At 40.8% G+C, this 12,860-nt stretch overlaps 1 protein-coding gene across 1 annotated transcript; it reads left to right on the top strand.

Annotated features, from left to right (window-relative positions):
* Positions 1–3,072: 3,072 nt before the first annotated feature.
* LOC143033157 (carboxypeptidase B1-like) lies at positions 3,073–3,936 on the top strand. Its single transcript, XM_076198356.1, has one exon. The coding sequence runs from the start codon at positions 3,073–3,075 to the stop codon at positions 3,934–3,936; it is 864 nt and encodes a 287-aa protein (XP_076054471.1).
* The last annotated feature ends 8,924 nt before the right edge of the window (positions 3,937–12,860 follow it).

Below are 12,860 nucleotides of genomic sequence, written 5' to 3'. Positions count from 1 at the left end.
AACAAAAGTGATTGTGGCTCTGGTCCGTAGGGGCGCCCCATATAGACTCTAAAGTATGAACTGCATGTTACTTTGCCACAATAACATGAAACCAATACCCCAGACGATGATTATGATGTTAATAACAGTAATAATAATAATGATAATCATAATCATAAGGATAATAATAGCAATAAAGATATTAATAATAATGATAATAATAATAATAATAATAACAATAATAATAATAATAATGATAATAATAATAATAATAATAATAATAATAATAATAATAATAATAATAATAATAATAATAATAATAATAATAATAATAATAATAATGATAATAATAATAATAATAATAATGATAATAATAATAATGATAACAATAATAATAATGATAATAATGATAATAATAATAATAATAATAATAATGATAATAATGATAATAATAGTCATAATAATAATGATAATAATAATGATAATGATAATAATGATAGTGATAATAATGATAATGATGATAACAATGATAAAGATAATAATAATAATAATAATAATAATAGTAATAATAATAATTATAATATTAGTAATAATGATAATAATAACAATGAAAATAACAATAATAATGATAACAATAATAATAATAATAATAATAATAATAATAATAATAATAATAATAATAATAATAATAATAATAATAATAATAATAATAATAATAATAATAATAATGACAAAAACAGTAGTGACTGTAACATATAAAAAATTAACTATAACAATAAATAAAATGAAATATAATAATATAGAACAGAATAATTCAAAGAAATTGATTGCACCGACCTTCACGAAAATGACATATGCATTCAGTAGACAGAACCTAGAAACTGATTAAAAGTTCAAAAGAGAGAAGAACAATTTGGAAGTTTTAATTACTTTAACATACATTTCAATATTTTTACCAGAAGAGATTGAGGTACATGCTATCAGATGTACGTTGTCACTCAACTGATTATGTTCGAGGAGTTCCCACGGGTATGATGTCGCTTACATGTATGGGATTAACTTTTGTCCAAGATAACCTCAAATTAAGCCCTAGAGGATGGAGATTGTTCTAATAGATTTCCTAAGAGCCAAGGTCTAACATATAATACCTGATTCTAAGCCAGTTTTTTACACTGAATCAAAAAACCATGCTCATTTTACTCAATCAGATCAAGTTAATGAAAAATTAGCACATTAAAAATATCCTAAATTCCGATCTATTTGTAGATGGATGAAACACAATATTGAAAATATTAGACTGACTTATTCACAGAAAGCTTACAAAATATTTTGAATAGATAGCAAGAAGAGTATAATAAACTAAGGAAGCTACTCATGGATGAATGGTCTCTTCAGGGACATCCCTATTCAGGCACCAGTAGTAGTCGGCCAGAAAGTTGACATCCCATGGGCCTTGATAGCGTTCCTCCATAATACTGATGTTTGTCCAGAAAGATATTGACTTCATGTCAGAATATGCTAAGGTAAATAAACTAAATATAAGTTGGGTGTTATCGTGACACTATTGTTTTTTACTTTTTAGTTTATGCTGCTATTTTAAATCTAGTTGAATAATAATAAATACTATTTTTCTATTTCAATTATCATGTCATGGCACCTATCGCCAACTTAGTAACCATGTAGTAAGCGCTGAAACTATCAGTTGTTTTAAAAAACGATTAGACAACTTTATGGATGGGGATGACAGGTGGTGATGGATATGGAGCTGCCTAGTGTAGGCCTAATGGTCTCTTGCAGTCTCCTTTATTCTTATGTTCTTATGTAACGCACTGGACCACATCCAGGGGGAGAAGCAATGCTACCTGGGCTGCCCGATCCCCACCTTCATTGTGACCAAGAAGAAGCTGGTGAACTTGATGACAAGCGGCAACCTCCGGCTGTGCGAGTCCCTGGTCAACGCCCTCCTCGCTGCCATGGAGAGGAGGTTCACATCCACCTTTGAGGATGAGGAGTGTCTTTTGGCCACTGCTTTCTACCCCAAGTTTCGCCTCAAGTGGATGGTATTTTGCCGCTATTACCCATTTCAAGTACTTTGCATTTTACGGTATTGAACTTCATTTCCCATTCTTGGTTCCATGCAAAAATAGTGTCTGGATCTTTTTGCAATAGCCTACAGTCCTCGTTTTTCATTCTCATGGTTTTTGCGTCATAAACAATAAACATTATTGGTGCAAGCACTGAACCTTGTGGAACTCAGCTTGTTACCGCTCTCCATCTTGACATCTTATCTTTTACTGTCCTCGTGTATCTTCCCTTAAAAAAAAAAATATATATATATATATATATATATATATATATATATATATATATATATATATATATATATATATAATTAAAATCATCCATTCTATTGTGTGTAGACTAGATATAACCAGCAGTTTTACCGTGGTACCATTTTCATCGAGAGTTGATCAGGTGAGGCTGGACTAATATACTAATATAGACCTCAAAATAACCTTGTCACCTACAGGAGGGCTCTCACCCCTCAAGACAAAAGATCCTCTTTCCTTCTCCAGCCTTCATCGTCAAGTTCCTCGATTGTAAGTGTCTTTACTTTTTTGCGGTATGAGACATCCTCTACTTTATCTGACCACCCTTTGGTTGTCTTTCATCGCCACTCTGGTGACAGGAATGCCTCTGACTTTAAGAGGTAGTTGGACTCCAGCAAAGAAGACTTACGCCAATTTCAGCGTGTACGGCATACAAGCTGGGAGACCCGAGTTCTTCAACCAGGTCCAACGCGTAGACGAAGCCTTCGAGGATGTGGAAATTCTCGTTCCCGCGCTTAGACCCCAGGGTATCGCCTAGGTCCTCGTAGGTCCTCGAAGTGAGACGAACCTTTAGCGATGGCTTAGGTTCATCGGAGCAGACTTTGATATAATCATTGACGACTTCCAAAACGTTATAAATGAATCTCAGAGGAAAACCAGAATGAGCATAGGTTTGAAGAAGAAGAAAAAAACAGGTAAAGGGAGCGACTTTTGCAAAATCTCATTTTCAGAGTTTCACCCCTTGCGGAGGATTTACGAGAATATGCACTGTCTGGCCAAGCGCCATTCAAAGTTCATGAGACTGGTCCAGATCGGGCAAAGCAGTGAAGGGCGCCCGATCTACTTGGCTCAAATACATCCATCGACAGGAAAGAGTGACAGAATAATTTTTGTTGACGCCGGCATGCACGCCCGGGAGTGGATCAGCCATGCGGTTGCTCTAAACCTAATCCATCGACTCCTCCACCACAACTCCAACCACACCATTTCCTGGCACGTCCTCCCTGTCGTCAACCCCGACGGCTATGTCTACTCCCACGAAGTGGACCGTTTGTGGAGGAAGACAAGGAGCAGAGGAAGCAGCGCCCGCTGCTACGGCGTGGATGTCAATAGGAATTTTGGGTTCCACTGGGGAGGTACAGGGGCCAGAAAATTCTCCTGCGACCCGACCTACGGGGGTGAGAGTCCTTTCTCAGAACCGGAAACGAGAGCCTACCGGGACCATGTCCTGAGACATAAACCCTCTCTGAAGGCAGTTATCTCGCTCCACTGCTATGGGCAGCTCCTTCTTTATCCCTGGGGTTTCACATCGCGGCACCACCCAAAACACGAACCTCTGCACCAGATAGGAGAGAAAATGGCCCGCGCGATGGCCAGATCGCGAGGAACTCTGTATACCTCGGGGCAAGTCCACTCGACGCTATACCCTGCATCAGGAGGAGCCCTCGACTGGGTTTCTGCCTCAACTGAGGCGCCCTTCACATATACAATCGAACTCCCCGACACGGGCACCATGGGCTTCATAACAATGCCTTCGCAGATCGAACCCATCGCGCAGGAGGTGTGGGACGGACTTCGAACACTTAGGCAAGAAGTCTACCAACTGTATCGAGAGAAGAAAATTTGAGGGAAGGTAAAATCCTAATGGGAACTTTAGCGGGAGCTAGGACATCAATCAGTGTGAGTCTTTCATGTATACAATTCTCGTTAGTTGAAAGTTCAGAAATCACTTATGAGGTGACAAAGTTTGAATAGAAAAAAAATTATAGATCGGTGGATATGTGGACTGACGGCCCAACGACATAGAAGTGTCTAAAACATAGTGCTGACTAGTGATATCCACTTCGTTTTCAATTCTCAATCAAACACGCAGAGTATAGCGTCGAGTGCATTGGAAGCATTGTGAGGCATGTATGTAATATTTGTATAGGAATGGTATTCCATTGCATTTCGTCACCAGCATTTCAATGATTGAAGATTATGTCGATATCAAAGATCATAATTGGGGGGTAGGTATGAGTTACTCAGTAGAGTGCATGGTAAAATATGTGATATCTTTAAACTGTGGGAGCGCTTGGATGCCAGATCGGAAGTGTATGGTATGAAGAAGATTTTAGTTTGGAAAAGAGGTCTGTTGAAGGAATACAGAGGGATTAGTGTTGGTTCTTCTAAAATAAGATGTTCTGAAATCGTTTTCTGAGGAGAAAAGTGAGAAAGGATGTTGTTGCGAGATGTTGACTAGGTAGATCATTCAAGTAGATGTGAGACAGTAAGATGAAAACCGAAGAGTTAGACAGGGGGTTCCCTTTATGTATGAGAAAACGACAGATGAGACAAGAATGCCCTATTGTTAAGCGTATCAATGTTGTCTCAAAGTATTGGCCATGCAGGTATTTACTTAATTGTAGTTATACTCGTGTGATCCCGTCTCCTGAACATAAGAACATAAGAATGAAGGAGACTGCAAGAGACCATAAGGCCTACACTAGGCAGCTCCGCATCCATCACCACCTGTCATCCCCATCCATAAAATTGTCTAATCGTTTCTTAAAACATGGTTACTAAGTTTATTCCATTCGTCGACCACCCTATTATTAAACCAATCCTTGCCTATTTCCTTCTTAAATCTAAATTTGTCCAGTTTATAACCATTACTGCGAGTCCTGCCCTGTTACTTTAATATGATGACCTTGTTTGCATCACCCTTGTTAAAGCCTTTGATCCACTTGAACACCTCTATTAGATCACCCCACACTCTGCGTCTTTCCAGATAGTGTAAGTTAAGGTGCCTAAGCCTCTCTTCGTAAGGTAAATTTCTGAGTCCATGTATCATTTTGGTCATTCTTCTCTGTACTGATTCTAGTGAATTGATGTCCATTCTGTAGGACGGAGACCAAAACTGTACCGCATAGTCAAGGATGGGCCTAACTATCGCTAGATAGAGTTTAATAATTACCTCTGCACTTCTATTCGTTACCGTCCTAGCAATGAAGCCTAATGCTCTGTTAGTTTTATTCCTGGCGCTAATGCACTGTTTCCTGGTTTTAAGGTCCGGACTCACTAGAACTCCCAAGTCTCTCTCGCACTCAGTTTTCTCTAAAAGCGTGTTATCTAAGCTGTATCTATTTTCGGGGCTGTGTAGCCCTACTTTTAACACGCTACACTTAGAGATATTGAAGTTCATTTGCCATTTCACCGAGCATGTTATCAATTTGTTAAGATCATCCTGCAGAATCTCTGCGTCGTCTCCTGACCTAATTAGGCGTCCTGTTTTGGTGTCGTCCGCAAACTTACTAACATCACTATTTATCCCGCCGTCTAAATCGTTTATGTACATAATGAACAACAAGGGACCCAAAACCGACCCCTGGGGAACCCCACTAGTAACATTGCCCCAACTAGATTTTACTCCATTTATGGTGACCCACTGTTTTCTGTTACTAACCCAAGCTCTAGTCCATTCTAACATTTTTCCTCCTATGCCATGGGCTTTGATTTTATTTAATAGTCTCTGGTGTGGCACATTGTCGAACGCTTTGCTAAAGTCAATGTAAATAACATTGTAATTATCATTGTTATCTGACGCCTTATATACTTTAGTGTAAAAGGATAGAAGATTAGTCAGACACGACTTACCCTTGGAGAAACCATGCTGTGAATCACGAATTAAATTGTGTCTTTCGATGTGTTCTCTAAGTCTATTTACTATTACTGATTCCAGCATTTTTCCTATAACCAATGTCAAACTGATTGGCCTGTAGTTGCATATAGACAATCTATCTCCCTTCTTAAAAACAGGAACAATGTTTGCTTGCCTCCAAGCAGTTGGCACAAAACCAGTGTCTACTGATTTATTAAATATTTCAGTTAACTGGTCGCAGATTTCAAATTTTGTAGCTTTAAGTCTTTCAATCTACTTGACTACTTCTACTTTACTAATGCTGATATTAGATAGACTACTTTCTTCATCCCCTTTGAAAATCGGATCGCAGTCTGGTACTTTATCTAACCTCTCATTAGTAAACACCGATAGAAAATAATTGTTAAACTCCTCGCTCATTTTTTTCCTCCGATTCTATCATGAAATTTTCATCGTTTTTAATTGGTCATATTCTTTCTTTATTTTTTGTTCTACAGAGATTAAAGAAACCCTTTGGGTTGGATCTTGCTTGACTAGCAACCTTAATTTCATAATTACGTTTCCCTGTATGTGCATTCTTTTTAACCAGCTTTGCCATTTCGTTATATCTTGATCTAAAGTGTGTTTCCCCGTTTTCTATTTTTACGTAAAGTCCTCTTTTCATTCCGATCTCATGTTTCAATATGTCCGTCATCAATTTGGGAATATTACTATTTTTCCGTATTGACTTCAGTGGGATAAATGTATTTTGTGCATTAATAATTAAATCAGATTGCTATACATTTCATCCAAAACACTGACCTGTCTGTTGAGCCCTCGCCCCCAAATGACCTGATCCAAGGTATGCATATTACCCTCCGTGACCCGACCCCTGGTCATGACCTGACCCCCGGTCACGCACCGAATGTCCGAAACGTTCGCAACGTCCGCATGACATTCCATATTCAATTTCAAATAGCTTTTCATATTGTCAAAGTTTGCTCTCCTAAAGTCTGGTACTTGGACGTTATTCGTACTTTTTAATTCTTCCCAAATAATATTAAATCTTATTTCTTGATGATCGCTAGAGCCTAGACTATCTCCCACTTTTACATTACTCATTAGGTGCTCATTATTAGTGAAAACTAAGTCCAGAGTATTGTCTCCCCTCGTAGGATCGGTAATCACTTGTTTTAGGAAATTATCCTGCACCACATCTAGGAATTTCTTTGTTTCCTGATCTCCTATTAAAGTTTCCCAATCAATGTTTCTATAATTAAAATTTCCCATGATCACAACGTTTTTGTACTGGGACGCTCTGTGAATTTCATGAATCAGGGGATCAGTCTGCTCAATGCTGAGGTTAGGTCTATACAAGATGCCAATGATAACTTTCTTATTCTTGCCTATAATCTCTACCCAAATGGATTCCGTACAGTCCTCTTCCTTAACAGAATTGTTGATAATACAGGTTATCGTATTCTTAACAAAAAGTGCTACACCTCCCCCACTTCTGCCAACCCTATCCTTGCGAAAAAAAAAAAACTTATATCCTTCTATTTCGATTTCCGGAAGGAAATGTTTATCAGCCATATTGATCCAGGACTCAGTAATAGCTATAATATATAAATTCTCTACGCATGCTTTACCTCGCAGCAAATAAATTTTGTTAATTATGATTCTGCTATTTGTATAGTAAACTTTAATTTATCTTCCCTCCACCTGCTTTGGTTATTCTTTTCACAGTCCCTCTCTAAGTTGTTTCTATTGCCTAAACTGTATTCCGATACTTCCCCCCCCCCATTCTCCCAAGTAATCTACCCGAAAAAAGAATGTAGGATGCCTACTTCTCACTCAAGCGATTCAGCAAGGAGCCAAAATCCTCTGGGTGACAAGTGCACCCCGTCCCTTGTATATAGATGATTCCTACCGTAAAAGCGGTCCCAGTTGTCGACAAATGCCCATCCATTAGCCTTACAATGTTTTGCCAGCCTGCAATTCATTGCAATAACCCTGGAATGCCACATGCCTCCAACTCTACGCCTCGGAAGGATTCCACATACAACAGGAACACCTCCCCTATTTCTAATCTTGTCTAGCGCATCCCGGAACCGCGCAAACAATTCCTCACTCCCTAACTTACCTATATCATTGCCCCCGGCACTTAAGTAAACGGCAGGGGCCTTACCTTCCCCTACTAAACACTCTTCAATCCTATTTCTAACATCTCATATCCCCGCGCCGGGGAAACACACCTGCGTCCTATGTTTCCTGTCTTTATCGCAGAAAGCCCTGTCTAAGTACCTCACTTGACTGTCTCCTACAACCAAAATCTTACCTGTGGGCAGGGATCCAGCGTCTGCCCTTCCCTTTTTCTCTTGAATTTCATTTTTCTTCTTCCTGCAGATTCGCTAGTACTTGAAACGAGTTCTTGCAATCGAGTGGGGCTGGTGAGGAATTTTTTCCACTATTCCGCATCTTATTTTTGGCCGTTTTCCATCCAAGCTCATAGCTAGTTTTGTCTTCCGTATTTTGGGCCTTCGAGCGGAGAACACGATTCTCCTCTTTAAGGCACTTAACACTTCAATTCTACTAAGTAGAGATTGTACTTCATCGGCGCTGAACACGGTAACACAACCCCTCGCCATATCACTAATTGAAGCAGCTACCCGGTTGACCTGACCTGAGTGACTACTACTGCTCAACTGAGTGAATCCGTATATCATACTTGACTTAAATGCATTTGTGGTATTTGCTTGAACTATATCGACTTTTTTTATTCATATACAGGCTATTCCATTGGTCTATGCATATGTATAGACAATTGTATTTCTTGATATCCTCGAGACTTAAAATTTGTTATTACACCCTCTTGAGGTTCTCCTGTCCAATACCAAGAGATCATCTCTGGTTTAGCCCCCCCACCCTTTCTTCTTCTTCTTCCAGAGATGGTAGTCCCGTTTTTTATAGTCTTTCACTGTATGGAAAGAGGTGCATGAGCAAATGTAAGTCAGATAGTCGGGTAGGGCATTATAGTAAGTATAACAAAGAGTTTGGCAATAGATATTTAAACAAAAAGGGGGGGATCTTGATTCTGTGTTTGTGAGAGATACAGCGGCAAAATCTACTCGATCAGAGTGGGACCTGAGGATGGCAAAATGATAATATTGTTGTCTAAGGTTTCACTGACGAAATCCTCAGCCGCAACAGTTTGCTTAACCAATTATTGCTTACCTGGTGATTGTTAAGAGGTTAAGGAGTTATAAAAGCATAGAATGCCCTCTCTCAGTGCAACTTTTTCATGTGTATCGTATAGGTCCTCCTATAGATATCTCTGAGAAGAAACTTTGGAGTGTTGTCTGTCTCGCAGGACCATCACAAGCACAAATGTGTATTCGTTATTGATCCCCTAGAAGAAGGATGAAAGAATAAGCAAAAAAAATCCTTGTCGTATGATATCAGATGTTTGGTTTCTCGGTAAGGTTTTTGAGGACGTTGGCTCCTTAGCTTGTATGGAACTGACATTTGAAATTACAGGTTCGAAAACAGGAAGTGATTGGTGTTTTCGATGAGGGACTCAAGAAAAGCAAGAGTCAAGATTCAGAGCTAGAAATGAAGTCTGTTTATCGACTGGGAGGAGAATAATGCCTAGATATATGGAAAGAGTGTTGTTATAAAGTGGATATTTTAGAGCTGTTTCTCCTCTCATGATAATAGTAACCTGTGAGTGTTTAGTAGTTTTGATACTAAGCCAAGCATTAATTTGGGTTTATTCTATGAAACTATTTTTCTTTTCTTTTTCTAAGTATTTTAGTTTACTAGTTAAGGATATGGCTTTGGAATGTGGCTTTTGAGCTGGAGGGTATGCTGATTGGCTTGGAACCTTCTCAAACTACTGGTACTGTATTACCTAGAAGTCTGAAAGAATCTAGAAGTTCGAATTAGATATATAAATGGGTAGATGAGAACACACGGGGGTCAGTTTGTCAGTGAGTTAATGAGTCGAAGTTAGAGAAAATCGCTGTCAATCAATCTGTCCCCCATGGTCTCTTGCAGAAGATTCGCGGCATTTAGGAAACCGGGAACAGCTATTGGTTGGGCACACAAGCTACTCAAGGAAGATATATTGTGTGGTTGACTAAGAATTATTAGTGTGAGGCATTGTAATATAAAGTGTTCGGTGTCCGTGTGGTGATTGTATCTAGGACAATTAGAATCTGCGACCAACTCTGGTTTGTGAATGTCCTGTTTTCTAGTAACTAAGTGATAATCAGTTAAAATCTAAAGTGCCAGTGATCAAGAAAAGTGATTTGGTGATTATGACTGAATCAAGCATGGAAATCAGAAAGGTACAATTTCGGTGCGATCAGTGAAGTTGGTGAATTTGTATAAAGTGGGGTGTTTTAATCGACCATAAAGTGTGACTTTTGTATAAATAAAAACCTTAAGTGAGTAAGACTGTGCATTTGGAGATTCCCTACCCTGCCTCGAGGCATGACTTTCTGACACCGAGCTTCAGTTGTTGTACAGAGGTCGGCAGTTGGTAAAATATTGGTGTCAGAAATGGGATTGTATTGTTGCAGTGAGTGGCAGAAGGATAACATTGTTGCTTACTGGGTTAATCAGTTCAGTCTGCCCATACATGTGCAGAGGACACCCTTGCCTCATCTAAAGATTCGGATCTTAGTTCTCCAACATAAATGCTGACAATGTCATAACACCATGGGCAATGCCAATCCTTCTAAGTACTTCTTGACGTGACCCACCACTACATGCATGGAGTCTGAGAGTTTGCACACACGAAACCAGGCAAGGAAAATAGTGTCTGGTGACAATTATGAGATTTCTGCAAACCCAATGTGAAACTCACAACGAGTTTAAGGAGGGTCAGATAGAACTGAGTGAACGATTGCAAGCATAAGATAAGGAGCATAAAAAACAACATGAACGACTTCAAGTGGCGTTAAAAAGGCAACAGGAAGAAGAACAACAGCTGAAGCAAGAACACCAGCAGTCAAAGGAGGAGCGGTGAGTTCCATGCAACTCTTTCGCGCATAGGGACCCTGCAGTGCACACTCCAAACTTCTCGTCATGTTCTCCTTTACTTTCAGTCAGCTTTTCTTTACACTGGTTAGCGCATCTGCTTTGTTCATTCCCGACAGCACCTTGGTCACCCTCATCTTCATGCCGAACTCAACTATTAACTCCCTCAGGATCCCAAGACGACGCTTCATGTGATCTCTGCAGCCCCCCTTCGTGCGTACTCTCTTCTCAGCCGTCAGCACTGAGTTCATCCACCCCGCTACTTTGGCTGAGTCAGTCCCGATTTCGATCTCACGCAGCCCCCATTTCATCGCCAAAGTGATTCCTTTTATAGCCGCGTCCAACTCCCATGCGTTGATGTGATGTATTCATCCTTTTTTCGCTGCCACGCTCCATCTTTGACTACCACGCTTCCTATCTCCAAGACGACGCCTGTCTCTATACTCCTAGCATCGCAACACGGTACGCCTCAGCCCTGTTGTGGTGCGCCCCACCGTCCTCTCATTGGATCATCATGTTCCATCCATTGTACGAAGTCACGTTTCATCATTAGCGTGCTATCCTCAACCTTCTCTCCCCAATCTTTCGACCCTGACCGCCTCTTAATATAACTGCACGCTACACGGAGCCAACCGGCGATCGGGTAGTGACCCACCAACTTGCCACACAGGAAGAAGAGCTCTTGTTTGCTCATTTCGTCCGTGACCTTCGGAATCTCGTTCCCTCTCCTGAACAGCAACTTCTCGGTCCCATCTCTCTCAAGTCGCAGTCCCAACACTGTTCCTCCTTCCACTGGCTCCGGCTCCCTCGATACTAATCCGTGCCGAGCCAAATGTTTCACTACGTCAGACGCCAATATCAGTATGTCATCGAGGTATGAGTCAGTACCCTTCTTCATTGTTTCAGTCTTCTCCAGTACGGTCTTCAGGATCCTCGTCAGGATCCTCGGGGCTGAGCACAGCCCAAACCCCAGTTTTACCTTTATATTTTACTAGCTGGTATTTCCATAGCTTCCTCGTCACGTGGATTTGTAGGTAAGCCGCCTTCAGGTCTACAATCGTGGACGCCGCCCTCATTTGGCGCCATCTGCGTAGGGTCTCACTACATACGTCTACAAAATCATCGCCAGTATGACACTTCACAAATTGGTTCAGTTCTCGGAAATCCAACATCAGTCGTACTTTATTCTTGGTTGGCTGTACCACTGCCATCAAGGGCAAGATTCCACCCTCCACCGGTTCTTCCCAAGGACTCAAAATTCCCTCATCAATCCGCCGCTTTATTTCTAGGTCAAAGTCGTTCTTCATCCCCTCTCCGAGAGTCTGTTTGTAGCAGTCGACTTTGTTCTTCAAAAGAGGTGAGCCTTCTTTCAGGTACCACTCTACTTCCCACTTCTGGTTAGGAAATCTTTGTCCTCAATCGTGCAAGGCGCCGTCCTCTCGACAGGGTCGAGCTTCGTGGTGGCACTGCCCTCCACGGCCCTCATTGCCATTCCTACGTCCACTTCCGGCCTCAGCCGGGTCCTCTTCCTCCCTTCCGTACTCGAGTCGCGTATCGCTCCAATCCTCACTTGTCCGGCGATAAGCGTGACTTCTCCAAGCTGAGCAATTGCATCCATTCCCAACACAACGTCAATTCCCTCTATAACCGTTCTAATGACGAGCACTCTTAGTCATATCGGAATGCCCTCCACTATCATTTCAGTTTCCTGGTCACCTTTGCACTTGTCTCCCTCCCGTCAACTGTCATCAGGGCCACATCTGTCTGAACTCTTGAACCACGTCAGTCGTTACAATCGTGGTTGAACAGCCGGAATCTATTAGCGCCCTCACGCGTCTTGCTCTCAGCCAGACATCCAGAATCGGCATAAGGCTGGACGGCGTCCTTAC

The sequence above is a fragment of the Oratosquilla oratoria genome, chromosome 15 (assembly GCF_046742065.1).
Source record: "Oratosquilla oratoria isolate Oo_2021 chromosome 15, ASM4674206v1, whole genome shotgun sequence".
In the NCBI taxonomy this organism is placed as follows: domain Eukaryota; kingdom Metazoa; phylum Arthropoda; class Malacostraca; order Stomatopoda; family Squillidae; genus Oratosquilla; species Oratosquilla oratoria.
Note: the sequence above shows the minus strand (reverse complement) of the source record. Positions and strands in the feature narration are given on the sequence as shown.